Raw genomic sequence first — 21,505 nt, 5'->3', positions numbered from 1 at the left:
AGTTTTTTTGTATACAGTAAATATTAAAGTTTAACTATTCTATAAAAAAAAGACAACTTTAGATGCTTGACAGAATACATAAAAACATAAATAGTGCAGATACACAAATTGATGTTTATACTTCTTATTCATCTTCAAAAACTTAAACAATTACACAAGAAAATCCGATAATTTGAGCTCACTAACATTTATTTTGAATAACTATTCTAACTACATGATATTCATTTCTTTTTCGGCGCATTCTTGCAAGTTCTTTTGTTATGCTCTTCACCTCCACAATTGCCACATGACACCTTGTATTTCTTTGACTTTATTTCATCAAATGTTTTATATCTTTCCTTGTGAGGTCTCCCTGGCTGCCTTTTATCTCCCGCCGGTAGCTTTACTACCTCATCCAAAATATATTGTGGCACATCCCATTTGCCTTCATCAGGAAGAGGATTTACTGGCATTTCATAGGTAAGCAGAAGGCTCTTTCTTGTGTAATACGAAGAGCAATAGTTTTCGTATGTTTCATTCCTATGCCTTAATGCTGCCAAAGCATGCGCACATAGAAGTTCATCAAGTTGGAATTGTCCACAGCTACATTTTTTGTTTTCTAGACACACAATGTACCGCTTCACACCATCTAACACAGTATGTATATGATCTGTTGAAGCCCTCACCTACAATTGAAGATCAAACAGAAATAATAATACATCAATCATTAAAATGGATTATCAACAATTTACCTACAAATCAGCAACAAATATATTACAGCTCATCTACAAACTATTATTACCGACAATTTGACTACAGTTTAACTACAATCTGGAAACACTGCAGCTAGTACTTTTTTTTTTCTCCTGCACCAAAAAAAATAAATATCTTACCCTTAGTTTCTGAGATAATGTACTGTTGTCTTCCAATTCTTTGTTGTATTTGTGACCAAGGTATGTGAAAGTACCCTTTGCCTTCGATAACTTTTCTTTTGTCCAACGTTCAAGAAGAGTCCTCATATACTCAAATATATCAAATATTGGCAGCTCTCTTGCATCTTTTGTTACAACATTCAACGACTCGGCAATGTTTGACGTCATAGTAAAAGTTCTATTCACCGTTGCATGTACTCTTGACCATCTATGATAGCCAATATCATATAGGTAAGACTTTACACGCAGGTCTACCTCTTCAATCTTCAACATCCTTTCATTAAATTCATCCAGAGTGTATGACCGTGCTGTAGCAAAGTACAATTCATGTAATTGTAGATGTCCCTTCTTGAATTTTGACCTTATATTTGTCCATATATGCCACATGCAAGAGTAGTGTGCCATGCCCGGATAGACAACTGATGTTGCCTTCAGTATACTCTCATGCCTATCTGAAACAACACACATTGAAGGTTTTTCACCATATGCCTCCTTGAATTGCTCAAAGAACCATTTCCAAGACGCGTCGTTTTCAGAATCAACCACAGCATATGCCAAGGGCAAAATAGTACCTACATTTTTTAGACATAAAATATGATTAAATAACAACTACAATATATATTGAGAATATAGACAAGTTAACTACATTCTTTTATATAACTACAAAATAACTACAACATAACTACAATTTAACTGCATTTTAAAGACTGTCTACAAAATAAGTACAAAATTATTCCATTATTTACCTGCTGCATCCATGGTGCTTGCTGTCAGCATAATCCCCCTGTAGGCTGACTTTAAGAATGTCCCATCAACCACTACTACCGGCCTACAATGTTGCCAACCATTTATTGATGTACAAAGAGCAACAAATGCGTATAAGAAGCAATCATCTGCTGCCTTCTTCAATTTAACAACAGAACAAGGATAAATCTTCTCAAGAATATAAAAATATTTGGGTAATTTGTTGTAGGAGTCACACGGATTCCCTCTCAAAAACTGTAAAGCTTTTTCCTTTGCTCTCCATGCTTGCATGTAGCTTAGGTTCAGTCCATGTTCGGATAACATGTCAGTTTGTATGTCCTTTGGTGTGTAAACAGTCTTAGGATCACAATACTTTGGAACGACCATGCTACCAAGTACTGCTGCAGTACGTTTGCGCTGTATGAATGTTTCGTCCATTAGGCAGCATGTGTGTTGTCGGCTGAAACTTCTTATCTTGAACATTGCCGAATCATTAATTGACGTTGCCTTGAAATGCCATTTACAGCTTTCAGCAACACATATAAGCCAGTAGCTACAAAAGAAATACAATATTTACACAAATTTATGAAAAACTACAATTAACTACAAACTGACTACAATTTAACTACAATTTATAAAACCCACCTATCTTCAATCATACACTGATTTTGCTGATATATTATCCACAAATAACTACATACCTTCTATGACTAGATCTTTTTACTCTGAACTGGAACTTGTGCATCACTGAATAATTCTTCATTGCAGCAGCTACTGTTTGTTTGTCCTGATAAACTTGTCCTTCTTCAATATATGTTTGCGTAGATTCAGTTATTATTTCACTTTGATATTCCTCTCTAGCTGGTGAGGATGGAAATTCAAGTAAGTTTAGGGATCCAGACGAACCTGCAAACAATAAATTCATAAATGTAGTTTCTATGTAGATAATTTTGAAAGCAACATTGCTTTATCCTTTTCAGTACTATGTGAGCTTTGTAGTTTAATTGTAGGTAATTGTAGTAATATTGTAGATAACATAGTAACACCATAACTCTCTGCAATGTCGAATCAAACATACCTGCACTGGTGCTTTCATTGTTGATTGCCAATTCCATATTGAAATCTCTTACGCTTATACATAAAGGATACGAACCTAAGTTTTTATTCTCCTTTTTGGTTTCCATGTACACACGAACCCCCATATCATTCCTAATCTCCATTGGAGGACAATTCTCGTTCACAATGTATTTGATTTCTATAATTTTATCCGATGTATCAATCGATAATTGTTCTGCAATTGTAGAACTGAGAATTCCGTAGCTTGCATTATCATCTACCACAATGACATCAACTTCAAAATCTTTAAATCTGCCATAGTTATCCCAATTACCATTCGATTTCAGCATTATTGGGATTTTTGACATGATTTCGTGTAGTTGATAGGAAAAAAGACGAAGAACAGATATAGTTTCGACAATTTGAGTACTGATATCGACGAAGAGCAATTTTGTATTCTACAATTTGTATTGCGTTGTAGAATTAGTAAAAGCAATTTGATTACTGAGCTTCAGTAGCTTGCGTTTTTTGAGAATTGTAGTTGAGTGAGAGAAGAGAAATCTCTTTCTGTTGAGGAAGGAGAAAATTACGCATCAATGAGATCTTCTTCAGTTTCAAAATTCGAATAAAATCGTTGACAGAATCACATCAGATCTGGTGCCTTCATTTTAGGGTTTTTTTTATGACAAAATCTACCTATTTTTGGATGGGTATATAATTTATAGTAAAAGTGTGGACTACATGGGTAAATAACAAATTATGAACATTTTTTGTAATAAGATTTGATATATGGTATAGATAGGCAAAAAATCCCGAACGAATAGCCGCTGCAAGCCTTTGTCCACAAAAGTTCAAATGAAGGAAACCAACAAATTAGCCCAACTATGAAAAACTTGGTCCAGTCCAACATGTCACAAGCAAGCGCAAAATGAACAGTTTCCTTGGGACCAAAATCAATCGAGAATGACCTATAGGTGAAATTGAGTCGTGACAAAATATATATTTTTTGTATATATACGTATTATATACATATAATGCACATATTTTATAGGCTTTTTGGATAGAAAATACAATTAATTTCGATCGATCGGTCAATTTTGTATTTAGCCCAAATCAAATGGGAGGTCTAATTGTCCTATTTTCAATATATGAGCAAAATTGGCTCTTTTCCCTTCCATTTTTAATATTTTTCTTGGGTTTTGGGTGGAGGGCTAGTAGGGCTTATAATTACTTTGTGGTGTGTGAGTTATTTATTTTAATTTTTCTTTCATGGTGAATGATTTGTGATTTGTGAATGGTGCGAGATAATTGTTTGCAATAAATTTTCTTAAAGTAGAAAATTAAATGCAATCACAATATAAATATGAATAAACATAATTTTATTGATAAACAATTGTGGGACAATTTTATTTTTTTCCTTGATTTTTTTCTCCTAATTATCTCCGTGATTCGAGGGCTAAAACATCGTGTTTCTCGAACGTAGTATGATGCAAACCTTCTTGGGATGTATTTGATTTCCATGAAATTATGTTTATTCGGCCGCATTTTGATCTCTTTGTGAATATCCCATGAGTTTATGGTTTCGAGATGATTAGATCTTTTTTAAAGGAATATGTAATCTTTTTTATAGGAGTGACTAGGGTTAGGGTAGAGTAACCTCCAATGCTGAGTTTTGGTAAAGTAGCCTCCAAGCAACACTGACAAACTCCTAGAATTTCAAGAGGTAGTCTTGTAGTATCTTAAATTTAGGATTTAGCTTGATCCGTTACAATTTCAATGTCAACAATAATAAATTGAAAAAATATAATTCCGGTAGTCTGCTTTCTTCCATTATGATATCTTTAACTATGCAGGACAACAAAATTAGTCTTATTACCCCCTGAACTGTTTTAAAATGGTATTTCATTCGATCCAATTTATGTGAACCTATTAAATTGGGCATAAAATTTAAAGAAGAAATAAAGATTTTTTAAATTTGTAGTCCTAAACAAATTATAATATTTGTGTGGATATAATTCTTTTGAAATTTTTGATATTAATCATGACAGAGTATTTGTTTGACTATGCTTCTCATTGAGGGTTTAGAAGGTTAAGTTAAATTATTAAAAAAAATTATTTTTTTGGATCGAACCAAAAAAAAATAGGTTCACATGGACCAAATATTACAAGTTAGATATGCTCTTTGTTAAGTACCAAAAATTTTACAAGTCATGCATGGTTGTCTTGATGGGGACCTTCACCTAGAAACACAGTAGTAACTGACGAAACTCTAAAGTTGGCATGCTTATCCTCCTAATAATTGCTGCTATTGTCTTTGAATTTTGAAGAGGTGAAGATTACAACGTAATTGGCACATCATTTTTCGTAGTGGTACCAAGTACAAATATGTTGTGAAACAAAGAGGTCATCACTGTTTTATGGGTATATGCAAGTGGGTGAAAAAGTTGTCCCTTGACTTTCTTAAGTACCTTATTAACATTAACCAAAAAGAAAAAACGGGTTGGTTCCCTGTAAATTTAATACTACAGTACAACTCATATAAAGGGAGTAGTTAAGGCGTTTGTGGTTGGACAACAGTATACTTGTGAAATACATCATTGCTTACAGCCATGGCAAAATTAAGCTTTTGACATATCAATAATAAATGTTAATAAGACCTTTTTTGGTTTTTGGCCAAGTCACAAAATTAACATTCTTGGGTATAATGTTGGATTAACAATTAAACTAGTGCGCATGTCTGCGTGGAGGTAGAAGACCCACGGGTTGTGAACTTCTTTTTCTAGATATGAAGAAGCAACAACGGTATATGGGGAAGAAGCATCGGCTAACTCTGTGCTAGCAGCCGCAGAATTACAGAGGATGCAAACATTATCCAGAATATTGATTGGACGCTTTGTGTCGAACCTTGAATGAAGGAAGTACATGTTATGGTCTCCGATGTCACTACTAAAAAAATGGGGAAAATCGACCGCCAAAACTGACTGATATTCGTCGGTAAAATGCAAAAATCGATTGAAAACTGATCGATTCATGGCGGTCGGTAATCGTAATGTCGGTAGAGCTAACCGACCGACTTTGGTCGATATTTTCCAACTGATTTCGGTCGGTCAATTAAATTTAAAAAAAATTGTTGAATTTGGTCGGTTTTTTCGACCAAGGTCGGTCGGTATTCTAATTATGTAATTAAAAAATGCACAATTTGGGAATTGAACCGGGGCCTGTACTGTGGCAGGATACTATTCTACCACTAGACCATTGGTGCATTTTGTTTTAAGATTATTTTTTATTTTATTTATACTCTTTAATCGTATTTTCGCATGAAAACAACCGACTGATGTCGGCCGGTTTTATTAAAAAATAAAATTACCGACTGAATTAGGTCATATTTTAAAATGACTGACCGAATTAACCGATTGATTTCTGTCAGTTTTTTAATATTAATTTTAATTTATTTTAAATGAAAAATCGGCCAAAGTTGGTCGATTTCTTAAAAAAAATAAAAATTTACGGGACTCAAAAATAGTTTTCTGCATTTTTGCGCCAAAGTAAACCGACCAAAGTTGGTCGGTTTCGTAAAAAAAAATTAAAAATAAAATATTTTGATCGGTCGATTTTTCAGGCTCATTTTTCGACCGACCAAAATCGGTCGATCACGATCGATTTTTGCCGAATTTCTAGTTGTATGTTTGAGTTAGATTGTAAATGGATTCCCTAAAGTATCATATGTGGCAATATACCACAAGAGTTTAATTTTTATATATAGATTATGTGAAGAATCATATTGCTATCAAGCTACTCAAACGTCAACTACAATTACAGGCGACTTCAACATTGTAGTTTTATGTTTTATATGTCTTATATTATGGAGTACGAATAAAACTCGTATTGATGGAACAAGTTACGTATAAGGTGCAGAGGAAACTCTTAGGTATGAGACCTTTAAAAAAAATGCAAATTTGCCTAAGAACTAACAATATCATATCATGTTAACAGTAAGTTGGCACTATAGCACAAAAATAATAAGTTGGCGCGACATCATAACTGTTACGGTCCAAAATCCATTAAAGGTCATGATGGCGCCGGACACCACCGTCATACAAGCCAACACCAAATAATTAGTAAATTCTCATTTTAATATTTCTAAAATCATAAATTTCATTCAATTTAACTGGTAAAAGATGAACTTTACTAGAATAGAAATAACGTTTTCCAATTTCAACACTAAGTATCCTATAATCGTCCCAGAACCTGGTGTCACAAGTGCATGAGCATTTATTAAGGAATAAAATAAAATACAATAACTGTACGGAATATAATTTGGACAGAAAAGAAAATAACAATACTCTGAAGGAGACTTTGCTGGATGCGGATTCTCACAAAAGATGCAGCTCGTCTAAGTCCCTGTGTCAATCATGTCGCTGCTCCCAACTAGGCCACTAGACATACATGTTCCTGTACAACAAAAATGCACAGCAAGTGTAGTATGAGTACGAATTTAATGCGTACCCAGTAAGTATCTAGTCTAACCTCGAAGAAGTAGTAACGAGAGGCCGACTCCGACACTTATTAGTGGTCCAACAATATGATAAAATGAAATTCTAATTAAGCATGATTCATAGAGATAACAGCAAAACTCAGAACAAGAAAATAGTTGAACAATTCTTTCATTAATATTAAAGAACCGCAAAACACTTCCTTCATTTAAAACAAATGATCTCTCAACGATGAATTTATACAAATTATAAAAAGAATTTCCAGTTATATTATCACACATAATTTTCACTGAGGATGTTGGCCCGATCCAACATAAATGTAAACTGTGCATTGCCGAGGGTCGAACGGCACGAACCATAGATGCATTTATTTCCCCGCTCGCGAATCATACATGCGATGCAGGCAAATATAAATTTAAAAAATTAACCCGCTCGCGAATCATACCTGCGGCGCGGTCAAATATGAATTTAACATTTAAGTCATATCTCTTTCTTGATTTTTTTCAAAATAATGGAAATTCATCTTGAAACTTTATGAGTAAATTACTCCGCTCGCGAATCATACTTGCGACACGGTTACCTATAGATTTCTTAAGCTATTATAATATTCCGCAATTCTTTTTGAAATTACGAAGTTCAAATGGAACCTTTTAAATCTTAAATTTCTTCAAATTTCAATTCTTTCAAGAAAATTATTGCTCAACCTAAATTTTGCTTCTTCTCAAGGCAAACAATAAATGCAAATCGACATAATATCAATAAGGCATGGTGTAAACCTAGACTACCCAGACATGGGCATAGCTAGTAGCTACGTACGGACTCTCGTTACCTCGTGCGTACGTAGCCCCCACAAATCGAAGAACATAATGATTTAGTTCATCTATGGGGTTAAATTCCCTTTTACAAGGTTAGAAAGGAGACTTACCTCGCTCCGAAGTTCCATAACCGGCTCCAACGTCGCTCTAACACCTCAATCCGATGCCCATCGCTCCAAAAATAGCCAAATAATGCGCAAACCAATAAAAATATACTCTAATACTCATAACAATTCAATTTACAATAATTCCCAACTCCGCTCGGAAATTCGATAAAATCACCCTCGGGCCCACATGCCCGGATTCTGAATATTTTCGAAAAACACTTTACCCATAATCCGATGAACTCAAATATATAATTTATTTCCAATTCCATGCCCAAATTCATGGTCAAAATTCAAAAATACTATGTTTTAGGTCTTCTACCCGAAACCCCACAATTTATACTAATTTTCATGTTCCAATTCATGTATAATTCATGTATTTAACTCACAAAGGGGAAGAAATCACTTACCTAGAATTGCTTGATGACAATCTCCCCTTGAAGCTCTACAAAATCGTCCAAACCAAATGAAAAATGGGAGAAAAATGGGCCAAGTCCCGTTTTTATAAAACCCTTCTGCCCAGCGACATATCCGCTGTCACACCCCATTTTTTAACCAAACTTCACTAACCCCTCTTAAATAAATAAAAGGAATTTATAAAGCTTGAAAAGGGTTTTCAATTAGAAAGTGACAAAATTTTGTGCAAAAGGAAATTACTCAGAGTCGCCACCTGATATTTGATTTCGGTGTGTCAGGTCACCATTTTTTTATAATGATTTTTCCTTTTAAAAACACTTCAGACTAAAACCATGTCTGCACCAGAGATTTGGGTAAGGGGGTTCATTTGACTCGGGGAGAAGGTGTTAGGCACTCCCCAAGTCCCGTAACTAGTACGATTGCATACTTGATCTAATCGGCTTTTAAAATATTCAAGTTGAGATAAAAACAAACACAGAAAAGAGAAAAAAAAATACAAGAGGCTCGAGGTCGTTCCCGCCTAATAAAATAAAAATAAAAATAAAAATACTTCGAGTTCCACTTTAGGCCTCCAAATACAAGTACTTCGGGGCATACCCCAGATAAAATATATACAACTTACGCGGGGCATTCCCTGGATAATAAACTAAAGAAATGACCTCTCGCCTCAAATGGAAATGAAGTAAAGAAAACCTAAGATTTACCTACCCGAATGTGGCTGGCCTAAACATGCTCCTAACGGTTCAATCAATGAAAGCAGATTAACGACATTTAAAACTTAACTTGGACTTACTTACGCTAATCCAAGCTCAAACTACTGTTTGTTTTCTTTTAGTCTTTTTTTTAATAATCTAATCTTCAAAGTCAGTTCACGAGCAGCTTATTTTATATCTTAGTTTAAACCTTGTTTAACATCTAAAAGATATCTATTCGAATTAGACAATTGAATTCAAACCACTCTTTGGATCAACAAAAAATATTTACTCTAGTAACTCAACACCAACAATCAAGTAATATGATAAACACAGAATCACTAAGTTTATACTATCAAAAATCAAGCTTGAGAGGAAGAGAAATAAGGAAACAGGACAAGAATTTAACCTTTAGTCGAGCTTTCAGATTTAAAAAATAAATTCCTCCGAGAATGGACAACAATCTAACTCAACCAAACAGGAACCTTCGACCGGAGGAGACTCGTCGGCAAACTCGAACTCGATCTCGGCTGCATCTCATCGAGTTCCATCAAAGATTTACGTGAGGCAGACAGTGGATGGTTAGAGAATCAGGGATGGTGTGGCGGCTATTTTTTGTGGTAGTGAAGGGTGGTTGCGTGGTTGGTTTGTCGTTGAAGGAGACTGCGGCTGGTTGATTTTTGGGGTAGCAGCAGAAAGGGTGGGATCGTTTGGTCGTTAAGCTGAGGAAAACGAGGAAGGCAGCCATGGGTCTGTAGTCTTGTGTTGTCTTCTTGTTGAAGAAGAAGGTCCGGCGAGTTTGGGTTGGGAGATGACCGGCGGTTGGGGTCTCTAAGGGTGCTAGGGTTCAGCTAGGTTTTTGGGTGGTGTCTTGTTGAAGAAGAAAGCTGCCATGGATTTTTAGTCTTGTGTCCTAGGGTTTTTTTTTTCTAAGGAAGAAGAAGAAGGTCTTTCTGGGGCTAGGTTTAAAGAAGAAGGGGTAATTGGTTCAGTCTTGTTGGGCTTGAAATTGGGCTAAAAGATCAAGAATGGACCTCTCTTACTAAAATTATGATAAATTAAGCCGAAAACTCACTCTTCCTTCTGAAAATGATATAAAATTTACAAAAAATAAAAATATAAAACTAATCCTAATTAATTAAAACAAATAATATTATACCATGAAACTATTTTGGTATTTTTCAAGATTATGTAAAAATAAAATAAGTTCAAAGTAACATATCTTCCTAACGATATCTAATACGTGAATTAAATAGAAAAATATGAAACTATTTTTGTAATTTTCAATTTTTGTTTTTAAAATAAAGTAAAATAGTTAAAATTGGTTGAAATAACTATATTAAGCCTAAATTAGATATTTTACGCTAAAATGGGTGAAATTACGGGGAGGGTCAAAAATTACATGTCTACAGCTGCCCCTCTTTGACTGGAAATACGAAGTATTTTCAGACAAAGAACGACTAGACAGGTTTTTGACCCGACCCTTATTTGGAGAGATCAAAAACTAAGAGAAAGGAAGAGAGTGTGACCGAGCCCTGGTATCTGAGCTGCCTACATATCCTTGGCTATAAAGGAGTCAGGCCACGTGTAGTTCAGAAGTTAGTGAGATGATGGAGTATACCAAGGTGGAGAGATGATCGAGGTGTCGTTCCGCCAAGGTTCCGGTCCGCGGTCCTATTATTACATCAAAAATCAAAAAATGAAAAAGACTAGCTAAGCCTGTCAACTACGAGTTACAAAATTCCTATCTATAAGTCTTCTGAAACTTGATCTTGAGTCTTGAATGGTTCTTCATGTAGACTTTAGATCTGAACCATGACACTCGCTAGTTGCAGGTGTTAGTTCGTTCTTCTTCAGCTTTTCTGGATCAAGACCGGAAATAACTTCAACCACGTCTTGAGCCTTGGTCACCTCAGACTGTCAACTCACATTCTTGCCGCGAGCTTCTGCTACTTCTAACTTGAATTGAATTCTGAAATGACTTCCCTCGTTCTCCAGGTGGGTACCTGCTACTGACTTGAAACCTGAAATAATTCTGAAATGAACTCTGAAATGTCTTCCCTCGTTCTCCAGGTGGGTGCCTGCAATTAAAACAACAAAACAAACAAAATCTTCTGCCCCAGTTTGCACTAGGAAGATTTGTGAGTTGTTAGCAAAACTGTAAATCACCTGTGTTATTGATGCAATAATGAGTGTAAAACTAAAGACTCGACTAGGATGTGTGTCTCCTGTGAGTAAAACCAATAAACTTTGACTAGCAAATGCGTTTGCTAATAATTAAGTTTGAATGACCCAAACTAGGAAGTGCGTCTCCTATGGGTGAAACTTGAATGAACCAAAACTAGGAAGTGCGTCTCCTAGGGGTGAAACTTGAATGAACCAAAACTAGGAAGTGCGTCTCCTAGGGGTAAAACTTGAATAACTCAAACTAGGAAGTGCGTCTCCTAGAGGTGAAACTTGAATGAACCAAAACTAGGAAGTGCGTCTCCTAGGAATAAAACTTGAATAACTCAAACTAGGAAGTGCGTCTCCTAGGGGCGAAACTTCAATGACTCAAACTAGGAAGTGCGTCTCCTAGGAATGAACTTAAATGACCCAAACTAGGAAGTGCTAAAACAAAAATATAACCTGAAAGACCCAGACTAGGAAGTGCATCTCCTAGGGGCGAAACTTCAATGACTCAAGCTAGGAAGTGCGTCTCCTAGGAATAAACTTAAACGGCCCCAAACTAGGAAGTGCGTCTCCTAGGGAAACATTCTCAACTTAAGAAGTGTGTCTCCTAAAACAAAATATAACCTGACAGACCCAGACTAGGATTTGCGTCTCCTAGGGGTGAAACTTCAATGACTAAAACTAGGAAGTGTGTCTCCTAGGAATGAATTTAAATGACCAAAGCTAGGAAGTGCATCTCCTATGGAAGTATAATCTGAAAGACCCCTACTAGGAAGTGCGTCTCCTAATGGGTAAAACTTCAATGACTAAAACTAGGAAGTGTTTCTCTTAGGGGTGATGTAAATGACTAAAGCTAGGAAGTGCGTCTCCTAAGAATGAATTTAAATGACCAACATTAGGAAGTGCGTCTCCTACAGATAAAAATATAACCTGAAATACCCAGACTAGGAAGTGCATCTCCTGGGGGTAAAACTTTAATGACTAAAACTAGGAAGTGCGTCTCCTATGAATGAATTTAAATGACCAAAGCTAGGAAGTGAGTCTCCTAACAAGTATAATCTGAAAGACCCCTACTAGAAAGTGCGTCTCATAATGGGTAAAACTTCAATGACTAAAACTAGGAAGTGTGTCTCATATGAATGAATGTAAATGACCAAAGTTAGGAAGTGCATCTCCTAGGAATGAATTTAAATGACCAACATTAGGAAGTGCGTCTCCTAAAAATAAAAATATAACCTGAAATACCCAGACTAGGAAGTGCATCTCCTGGGGGTAAAACTTCAATGACTAAAACTAGGAAGTGCGTCTCCTAGGAATAAATTTAAATGACCAAAACTAGGAAGTGTGTCTCCTAACAAGTATAATCTGAAAGACCCCTACTAGGAAGTGCGTCTCCTAATGGGTAAAACTTCAATGACTAAAACTAGGAAGTGTTTCTCTTAGGGGTGATGTGTGATCTTCTCAATAGCCTTTGCATAAGCATAATTGGGGCATTAGACTTGAAAAATTCAAGTTTTGTTATGAATATAGCCTTCATCCCTGTTTCAGACAAAGAAAACTTGTGAGTTTAAAACACGGTGGTTAGTTTGTGGCCTTGAACTTGAAGACGGCTGCTTCTGCACTTGCCAAGATAACTTTAATTTCAACTTAGAGGACCTTGCCTGTTATCGACTACCCATTTTCTTTCAACCTTTATCATAGAAAACACCTCCACTCCATTCGATCCCAATATCCTCTATCTGTTGTATTTTGTTCATGAATTGACATTTATTGAATCTTTGCATTTCACATAAATCCCAAAGCATGTTAATTGTTATCAACTCCGTGCGCATACTGTTCTTTCCTGAATTATGCCATTTAGATGTGCTAGCCAGACTCTACTTTGTGCAATTAGAAAGCTGGTAGCAAATTTCGAAGTCATTTCTCACTTGTTCTGACCAAACAGACTGAAGAAGGGACTCAAATAAAACAAGAGAAACAAAATAAGGGACAAGGGAAAGAGATGATACCTAACAAGAAAATTACAAAGTAGAAACTTATAAGATGTGGATACCAACTCTAATGACCATGACGTGCACCTTTGGATTAAGTGGCCTAATCTCTCAAGCAAGTCTAATATTCAACTCTTGTTGTACCTCTTCGCTGTGAAACTGGGCTTCAGCGATTCAATTGTCTCATCTGATCCACAATCCTTAGTCAACTTGTAGTGCCCTAAAAGGTTTTCACCATCAAGTCTCTCTCATTTTGCTCTTTTTCTCAACTCACCGTCGCCTTACGGTGCCCATGAGGGTTTTCACCGATAAGACTCTCTCATTTTATCATTTCTCTCTTTGTGTTGAGAACAAAGTATTACCCATGATACAAGAAGATTATACTTTGACCACGTACTTGATTTGACATCCTCAAAGATTGGTCGGAAGGTCTTTCTTTGGACCGTAATTTAGGCTTTTGGACAAGGCTAGAAAAAAAGGGTGGCATGAAGGCTCAAAATAATTTAAGATGAAAACGGTTCAAAATTTTATCTTTTGGAATAAGATCTTTTGCAAAACCAAAACTTCTGCCCCAGTTTTTTGGAGCTTGGGGATTTTTTGGATTTTTTTTCTTGATGGGATTTCTAAGAAAATTTGCCCCACTCTTGACTTCGGGGAATTATGAAATATTTTATTCGGTGTGACTGAACCGTAAGGCTGCCTACGTATCTTGTGGTGACAAGAATCAGGTCGAAAGTAGTTCAAAGAACAAAGTTATTTTTTTTCTTTTCCTTTTCTCTTTTGTTTTTCCTTTTTACTTTTTTAATTTTCTCTTTTTTTTTTTGTTTTTTTCTTTTTCTCTTTTCCTTTTTTTCTTTTCTTTCTCTTTTTCCTTTCCTTTTCTAGTTCCTGACTCTATTTCTGATTCCAAAATAGGGGTATGAAACAAAATATTAGGGCTCAAAATGGGTAGCAAAGGATAAAAGTGTTTGGGTAGCAGAATAAAATGCCTTCATCATACCAAACTTTAAAAATTCCAAGTACAAACATGCAATTGAAGATAAGCAAAGAAATCCAAACAAAAGCGCCAATGGGTAATACCTCTGTACCAATGAATGATCCTTGCCATTTCGAAGCAGACTTGATTCAAACTTATCTTGATGTAGAAGAATGCATTTCAACACTGATTGATCTGCCTCAAACTGCTTGAGAGACATTCCTTTGTTGTATGCTCTCATCAACCTCTTGATTTCCAAACTAACTGCCTCAGTTTCACTCAATTCAAGCTTCAGATTTCTCAGAATGCGTGAATCTTTAATTGTTTCCTCAAACGCATCCTTTTATCATATTCAAAACTATGCCATTGCTTCATGATTAGACTAACTTTCAAGATAAGGGTGAGAATTATGCGTGCATGTCATGTCACTAGAGTAGGCATGAAAAGGACTATAAAAGGAAAAATGACTTAAACAAAAACTGACTAGAATTAACAGAAAATGGGAGATTGCATTAGACAGATGATGAAAAGGGTTTGAACAAGACAAGCAAAATAGACATGGGTTACAATCCTGGAACAATCCTAAATAACACTAGACGAGTTACTACAACTAAACGAACTAGACAAAATGAGAAGAAGAAGAAGAGGAGTTTGAGCCACAAGACAATATCCGGATTACAACTCTGAAATAACCCGGACAAACAGAAATGACAACAAAATAAACCACCAAAACTCCTCCCTGGCTAGCCAAGAAAGGAGTGTCTTTCCAATTACCAAGCTCGACATCTTAGCCACTAGGTTGCACATCAAAATTATTGGGACCTTCACCGATTTCAATATTATTAACTTCAGTCAACAAGTTCCCAAGAGGATTCTCATACTCCCTGTCACCACGCATCTTCCCCACAAAGTGTGCATCATCATGTGCAGGTAAAGGATTTTGCGCGATATTCTGGGTGTCACTGTCCTGGACCATAATTATCCCTTCTTGAATCATTCCTTCTATCTCCCTTTTCAAAGCACAACAATCTTCAATGTTATGCCCTTGGATATTAGAGTGGTACATTCACCGTACAGTAGGATCAAAACCTTTTGCATATGGGTCCGGAGTATAGCCAAGGAGCGGCTCAATCAGGCCAGACTATTTTAACTTTTCAAACAAGCTTGTGTAGGATTCTCCGATTGGCGTAAAACTATTTCTTTGCCTTTGTTCCCCTCTATTCCCCTGTTTCCTAGAGTTGTTGGGTGCTCGACAATATTGTGAAGGCGAAACAGTATTATGCGATGTTGGTGCTCGCCATAAGGAGTGACCTAGTGGTTGAACAAATGACTGGACGTTGTTCGGAGGATAGTACTGATGTGGATTATGTGGAGCTCGGGAATAGGTTTGGGGTTGGGGTCGGGGTCGAGGCTGAGTATATTGGTGAGGTGGACCCGTTGGACTATGTCGCGATCCTGATACAGCCATGGCAACATCATTATGTTTCTTCTGAATTGCATGTGTTGTGGCTTTTAAGGTAGAATAGCTCATGATCTTGCTTGACTTCAGTCCCTCTTCCACCATTTCTCCCATCTTTACCACATCATTGAAAGGCTTACCAATGGCTGAGATTAAATGGTCGAAGTAAGTAGGCTCCAGGGCTTGAAGAAAGTATTCAATCATCTCATCTTCTTCCATCGAAGGATTGACCCGTGCAGCTTGCTCCCTCCATCGGAAACCATATTCTCTAAAGCTTTCACTAGGATTCTTTTCTACCTTGGTCAGGGACAGGCGATTCGGGACAATGTCTATGTTGTACTGAAAATGCCGAGCAAAGGCTTGAGCCAAATCGTCCCATGTGTACCACCTGCTGGCATCCTGGTGGCTGTACCATTCTAGAGCTGCCCCACTCAGACTCTGGCTGAAGTACGCCATCATTAATTCGTCTTTTCCTCCGGCGCCTCTCATTTTACTGCAGTAACCTCTCAGATGAGCTACAGGATCCCCATGGCCGTCATACAAGTCAAACTTGGGCATCTTGAACCCCGCAGGCAGTTGGATATCGGGGAACAAGCACAAATCCTTATAGGCCACACTCACCTGGTTTCCCAACCCTTGCATATTTCTCAATGATTGCTTCAGACTTTGTACCTTCCTAAACATCTCTTCTTGCTCTGCATTCTTAGGTGGTTTGTCAGTTTCAACATGAGGCTCGAATTGGGGAGTGTAAGAGTAAGGATCCTGGACTTTGAAAGTGGGTTTCGGGGCATAGTATTGGGTATTTGGAGCTGGAAATGCGGTTGTTTTGGCTGGTGGAGCATGGAAAGTTTGGGAGGAAGTTCTAGGGTAATTATGGTAAGGGGTGAAGCCTGGGGCGTGTTGAGGGGAAAGAGCAACAGTAGTGGGAACCTGGGCTTGTGTTAGTGGTGGGATAGTTGCAGGGTTTTCAGTGTACTTAGTGGGGAAGGAAGGTGGAGGATGCCCCCTGATCCAAGATTGATACATTTCTGTCATCTGCTGTTTCAACCTTCGGACCTCCTCTTTCAGTTCCGATTCTGATTCTACAATCTCCCTTGGTGGGTGTACAACCCCAGTGTCTGTTTCTTTGCTAGTCATGACTGCCTTGTGCTTTCTAGTGTTGTATGGACGAATTGCCAAAGTGCCACAAACTAACCACTCTCTATTATAATAACAATGAAAGTAACAAAGAGGAGCAAAACGAAGCCAACATGTTAGCGTTAGGACATTTATCAGATTAAAATATCACATTGCGTGCAATTCCCCTAGTCATAGTTAACGGTTCTAGAATGGCTTCGGGGTACGAAGGTCATACGGCATCATCCCAGTTTCACTTTTCTTGCCCCATTTCCTTCTTCATTTTCCTTTCTAACACCACTTGGTTTTTCATTTCTTTCCCCCTCTTTTCTTTCCTCTCACTTATCACGTCCCACAACTTCATTCTCTTTTTATTCTTTTTGTTTTCTTCTTCTTCTTTTTTGTTTTTTTAATGATGATTCGTTCGAACCCTATGTAGGTTGCCTACATATCATGTCCCTCATGAATCAGATCAAGCGTAGTTCTGGGAAAGTAATGGACAAAATAAATTAAGAAACAAAAATCTTTTTGAATTTTTCATTTATATTTTTTGGTCTTTCAAATACAAAACAGAAAGTACAATAATGAAAGACTCGACAAACTCTTAAACCACCTAAGAGACTTAAAACAGGCTCAAAATATAAAAAGTCTCATCAAGTAACTCCTGGACGCAATTGTCCTGGGGTATCTGTCATGCTCGAGTCCTGGTACGTAGATCCACACCTGAATAAGAAAAATAGGACCAAATAGATTAGCGACTCAAGACACTATGTGAGACCACACCTCCTATTGGACACATGCAAGACAACTATTTTTGAAAATTAACCTGCATGGCCAAGAGTGGCAATTAATGCAAACTCAACAAGATTGACCTCATGGACATGGAAAATACCTCACTAAGGCTTTTATGGATTCAAACTCCCAATATCATGGCCCAAATTTAATTTGCGAAAATGCCTCATTTTGCAAAAATGACCGATATGGCCAGAAGTGGCTAAAATGCAAACTCAGAAGGACGGGCCTTAAGGTAGTGGGACACTTAGTTTCGAACTCAGGATTTTGAGACATGGGTCAATGAACCACTTTTGCGAAAATGACCCCATTTTACAAGAATGGCCGATGTGGCCAAAAATGGCTAAACATGCAAGATATGGCTAAGACCCCGCAAAGCCAAGAACCTAAGACTTGCTAGGAAGACCGGACCCTATGTGGGTTGCCTACGTATCATGTCTCGAAAGACGAGAATCAGGTTCGCGTAGTTCGGGAAGATTGGTCATGGGAGAAAGACTTTAAAAAAATGCAACTAATTTGGAAAAACCATATTTTTTGTCTTTTTGAGAAATGATGGAAAATGTAAACTCTTTTTAGATTTTCTTTTCTCTTTGTTTTTGAATTTTTGGTAAATGATGAAAAATGCAAAATCTTTTTGGATTTTCTTTTTCTCTTTTTTTTTTGAATTTTTGGAAAATAATGGAAAAGTGTAAAATCTTTTTTGGATTTTTCATTTTCATTTTTTTTTGGAAAAAGTAGTGAAAGAAAAATATAACTAGGCCCTACTTGCTTCGTCTTTCACCCTTATTTCCCAAGCATCAGTCCTCCAAATGACCTTTTTACCCTCAAAGGTGCAACATGTATCACATAGGGATGATTGAATGTCTTTTTGGGCCACGGGCCCATTTTGACAAAATTTGGATAGGCTTCCTACAAAGGGACACGGTACCTGGGACCAAGCCCTGTTAGGTCTAAATGATATGATGCAAATAAAAATAACCTAAAGGTTGACCTACGTTTGGGGTTCACTAACAAGGCAATTCAGGGGAGCGTAAGGTCGATGGTGGTTGCTCAAGCTTTCCACCCACTCCATACGTCCGACGGCCCCCCTCCTAAATTAAGGGTGACTTAACAAAGAGTTCGTGCACGCGAAGCGTACTCCGAGACTTGTTGCGGAAAGAAGACCCATGGTTATGCAAATGATGACAGTTTATAAAACAGTAACACATTAAGAAAAGCGATAAACAAATAACCAACAAAACAAGGAAATAAGACAAACAAAGCAAATAAAGAAAACAAATACCTTAACCGAATATCCTAAAAGCCAACAAGATCAAATATCAGCTCGAACCTGCAAGTCCCCAGCAGAGTCGACAAAGATGTCACACCCCCTTTTTTAACCAAACTTTACTAACCCCTCTTAAATAAATAAAAGGAATTTATAAAGCTTGAAAAGGGTTTTCAATTAGAAAGTGACAAAATTTTGTGCAAAAGAAAATTACTCAGAGTCTCCACCTGACATTTGATTTCGGTGTGTCAGGTCACCGTTTTTTTAAAATGATTTTTCCTTTTAAAAACACTTCAGACTAAAACCAAGTCTGCACCAGAGATTTGGGTAAGGGGGTTCATTTGAATCGGGGAGAAGGTGTTAGGCACTCCCCAAGCCCCGTAACTAGTACGGTTGCATACTTGATCTAATCGGCTTTTAAAATATTCAAGTTGAGATAAAAACAAACACAGAAAAGAGAAAAAAAACAAACACACAAGAGGCTCGAGGTCGTTCCCGCCTAATAAATTAAAAATAAAAATAAAAATACTTCGAGTTCCACTTTAGGCCTCCAAATACACGTACTTCGGGGCATACCCCGGATAAAATATATACAACTTATGCGGGGCATTCCCCGGATAATAAACTAAAGAAACGACCTCTCACCTCAAATGGAAATGAAGTAAAGAAAACCTAAGATCTACCTACCCGAATGTGGCCAGCTTAAACATGCTCCTAACGGTTCAATCAATGAAAGCAGATTAATGACATTTAAAACTTAACTTGGACTTACTTACGCTAATCCAAGCTCAAACTACTGTTTGTTTTCTTTTAGTCTTTTTTTTAATAATCTAATCTTCAAAGTCAGTTCACGAGCAGCTTATTTTATATCTTAGCTTAAACCTTGTTTAACATCTAAAAGATATCTATTCGAATTAGACAATTGAATTCAAACCACTCTTTGGATCAATAGAAAACATTTACTCTAGTAACTCAACACCAACAATCAAGTAATATGATAAACACAGAATCACTAAGTTTATACTATCAAAAATCAAGCTTGAGAGGAAGAGAAATAAGGAAACAGGACAAGAATTTAACCTTTAATCGAGCTTTCATATTTAAAAAATAAATTCCTCCGAGAATGGACAACAATCTAACTCAACCAAACAGGAACCTTTGACCGGAGGAGACTCGTCAGCAAACTCGAACTCGATCTTGGCCGCATCTCATCGAGTTCCATCAAAGTACGTGAGGCTGGAAATGGCTGGTTAGAGAATAAGGGATGGTGCGGCAGCTGTTTTTTATGGCGGTGAAGGGTGGTTGCGTGGCTGGTTTGTCGTTGAAGGAGACTGCGGCTGGTTGATTTTTGGGGTAGCGGCAGAAGGGTGTGAGGGTGGGATCGTTTGGCCGTTAAGCTGAGGAAGACGAGGAAGGCAGCCATGGGTCTATAGTCTTGTGTTGTCTTCTTGTTGAAAAAGAAGGTCCGGCGAGTTTGGGTTGGGAGATGGCCGGCGGCTGGGGTCTCTAAGGGTGCTTGGGTTCAGCTAGGTTTTTGGGTGGTGTCTTGTTGAAGAAGAAAGCTGCCATGGATTTTTAGTCTTGTGTCCTAGGTTTTTTTTTCTTTTCTAAGGAAGAAGAATAAGGTCTTTCTAGGGCTAGGTTTAAAGAAGAAGGGGTAATGGGTTCAGTCTTGTTTGGCTTGAAATTGGGCTAAAAGATCAAGAATGGACCTCTCTTACTAAAAATGTGATAAACTAAGCCGAAAACTCACTCTTCCTTCTGAAAATAATATAAAATTTACAAAAAATAAAAATATAAAACTAATCCTAATTAATTAAAACAAATAATATTATACCATGAAACTATTTTGGTATTTTTCAAGATTATGTAAAAATAAAATAGGTTCAAAGTAACATATCTTCCTAACGATATCTAATACGTGAATTAAATAGAGAAATATGAAACTATTTTTGTAATTTTCAATTTTTGTTTTTAAAATAAAGTAAAAGAGTCAAAATTGGTTGATATAACTATATTAAGCCTAAATTAGATATTTTTACGCTAAAATGGGTAAAATTTTGGGTAGGGTAAAAAATTACATGTCTACATCCGTACCTACGGAATAGTAGCCGCACCTGCGGCTTCGCAGGTGCGAGGCTCCCTTCGCTTCTATGGGTTTCTTCCGCTTTTGCAGTCAACTCCTTCGCTTCTGCGCTTGTGCAGATGCGGTCCTTCCCCTGACTGCCCAGCCCCGCATTTGCGACTCCAAGGCAGCTTCTGCGGCTCTACACCTGCGGCCAAAACCTCGCAGGTGCGGTTGCACTAGATATCAGCTGCCTAAATTCTTCTTGAAATTCCAAATTCGATCTTTTCGGAATTCACTTGAGGCTCCCGGGACCCCGTCCAGTCACACCAACCAGTTCCAAAACATGACACAGACCTGCTCGAGGCCTCAAATCACATCAAACAACATCGAATTCATGAATCACACCCCATTCCAAGCTTAATGAATTTTAGA

General features: G+C 37.2%; 1 protein-coding gene and 2 long non-coding RNA genes across 3 annotated transcripts; all 3 read right to left on the bottom strand.

Annotated features, from left to right (window-relative positions):
- Window positions 1-221: 221 nt before the first annotated feature.
- LOC142164749 (uncharacterized) lies at window positions 222-3,079 on the bottom strand. Its single transcript, XM_075223259.1, has 5 exons — window positions 2,734-3,079; window positions 2,357-2,561; window positions 1,658-2,208; window positions 873-1,483; window positions 222-665 (listed from the first exon to the last, which is right to left on the bottom strand). The coding sequence occupies exons 1-5, from the start codon at window positions 3,077-3,079 to the stop codon at window positions 222-224; spliced, it is 2,157 nt and encodes a 718-aa protein (XP_075079360.1).
- Window positions 3,080-6,874: 3,795 nt separating this feature from the next.
- On the bottom strand, window positions 6,875-10,238 carry LOC107808488 (uncharacterized). Its single transcript, XR_001653146.2, has 2 exons — window positions 9,642-10,238; window positions 6,875-7,163 (listed from the first exon to the last, which is right to left on the bottom strand). It is a non-coding gene; the product is annotated as an uncharacterized LOC107808488 (long non-coding RNA).
- A 7,217-nt stretch (window positions 10,239-17,455) lies between these two features.
- Window positions 17,456-20,621, bottom strand: LOC107808487 (uncharacterized). The gene is made up of 2 exons (XR_001653145.2): window positions 20,086-20,621; window positions 17,456-17,669 (listed from the first exon to the last, which is right to left on the bottom strand). It is a non-coding gene; the product is annotated as an uncharacterized LOC107808487 (long non-coding RNA).
- Between the last annotated feature and the right edge of the window lie 884 nt (window positions 20,622-21,505).

The sequence above is a fragment of the Nicotiana tabacum genome, chromosome 1 (assembly GCF_000715075.1).
Source record: "Nicotiana tabacum cultivar K326 chromosome 1, ASM71507v2, whole genome shotgun sequence".
Taxonomy (NCBI): Eukaryota; Viridiplantae; Streptophyta; class Magnoliopsida; order Solanales; family Solanaceae; genus Nicotiana; species Nicotiana tabacum.
This window is presented reverse-complemented; position numbering and strand designations above follow the sequence as displayed.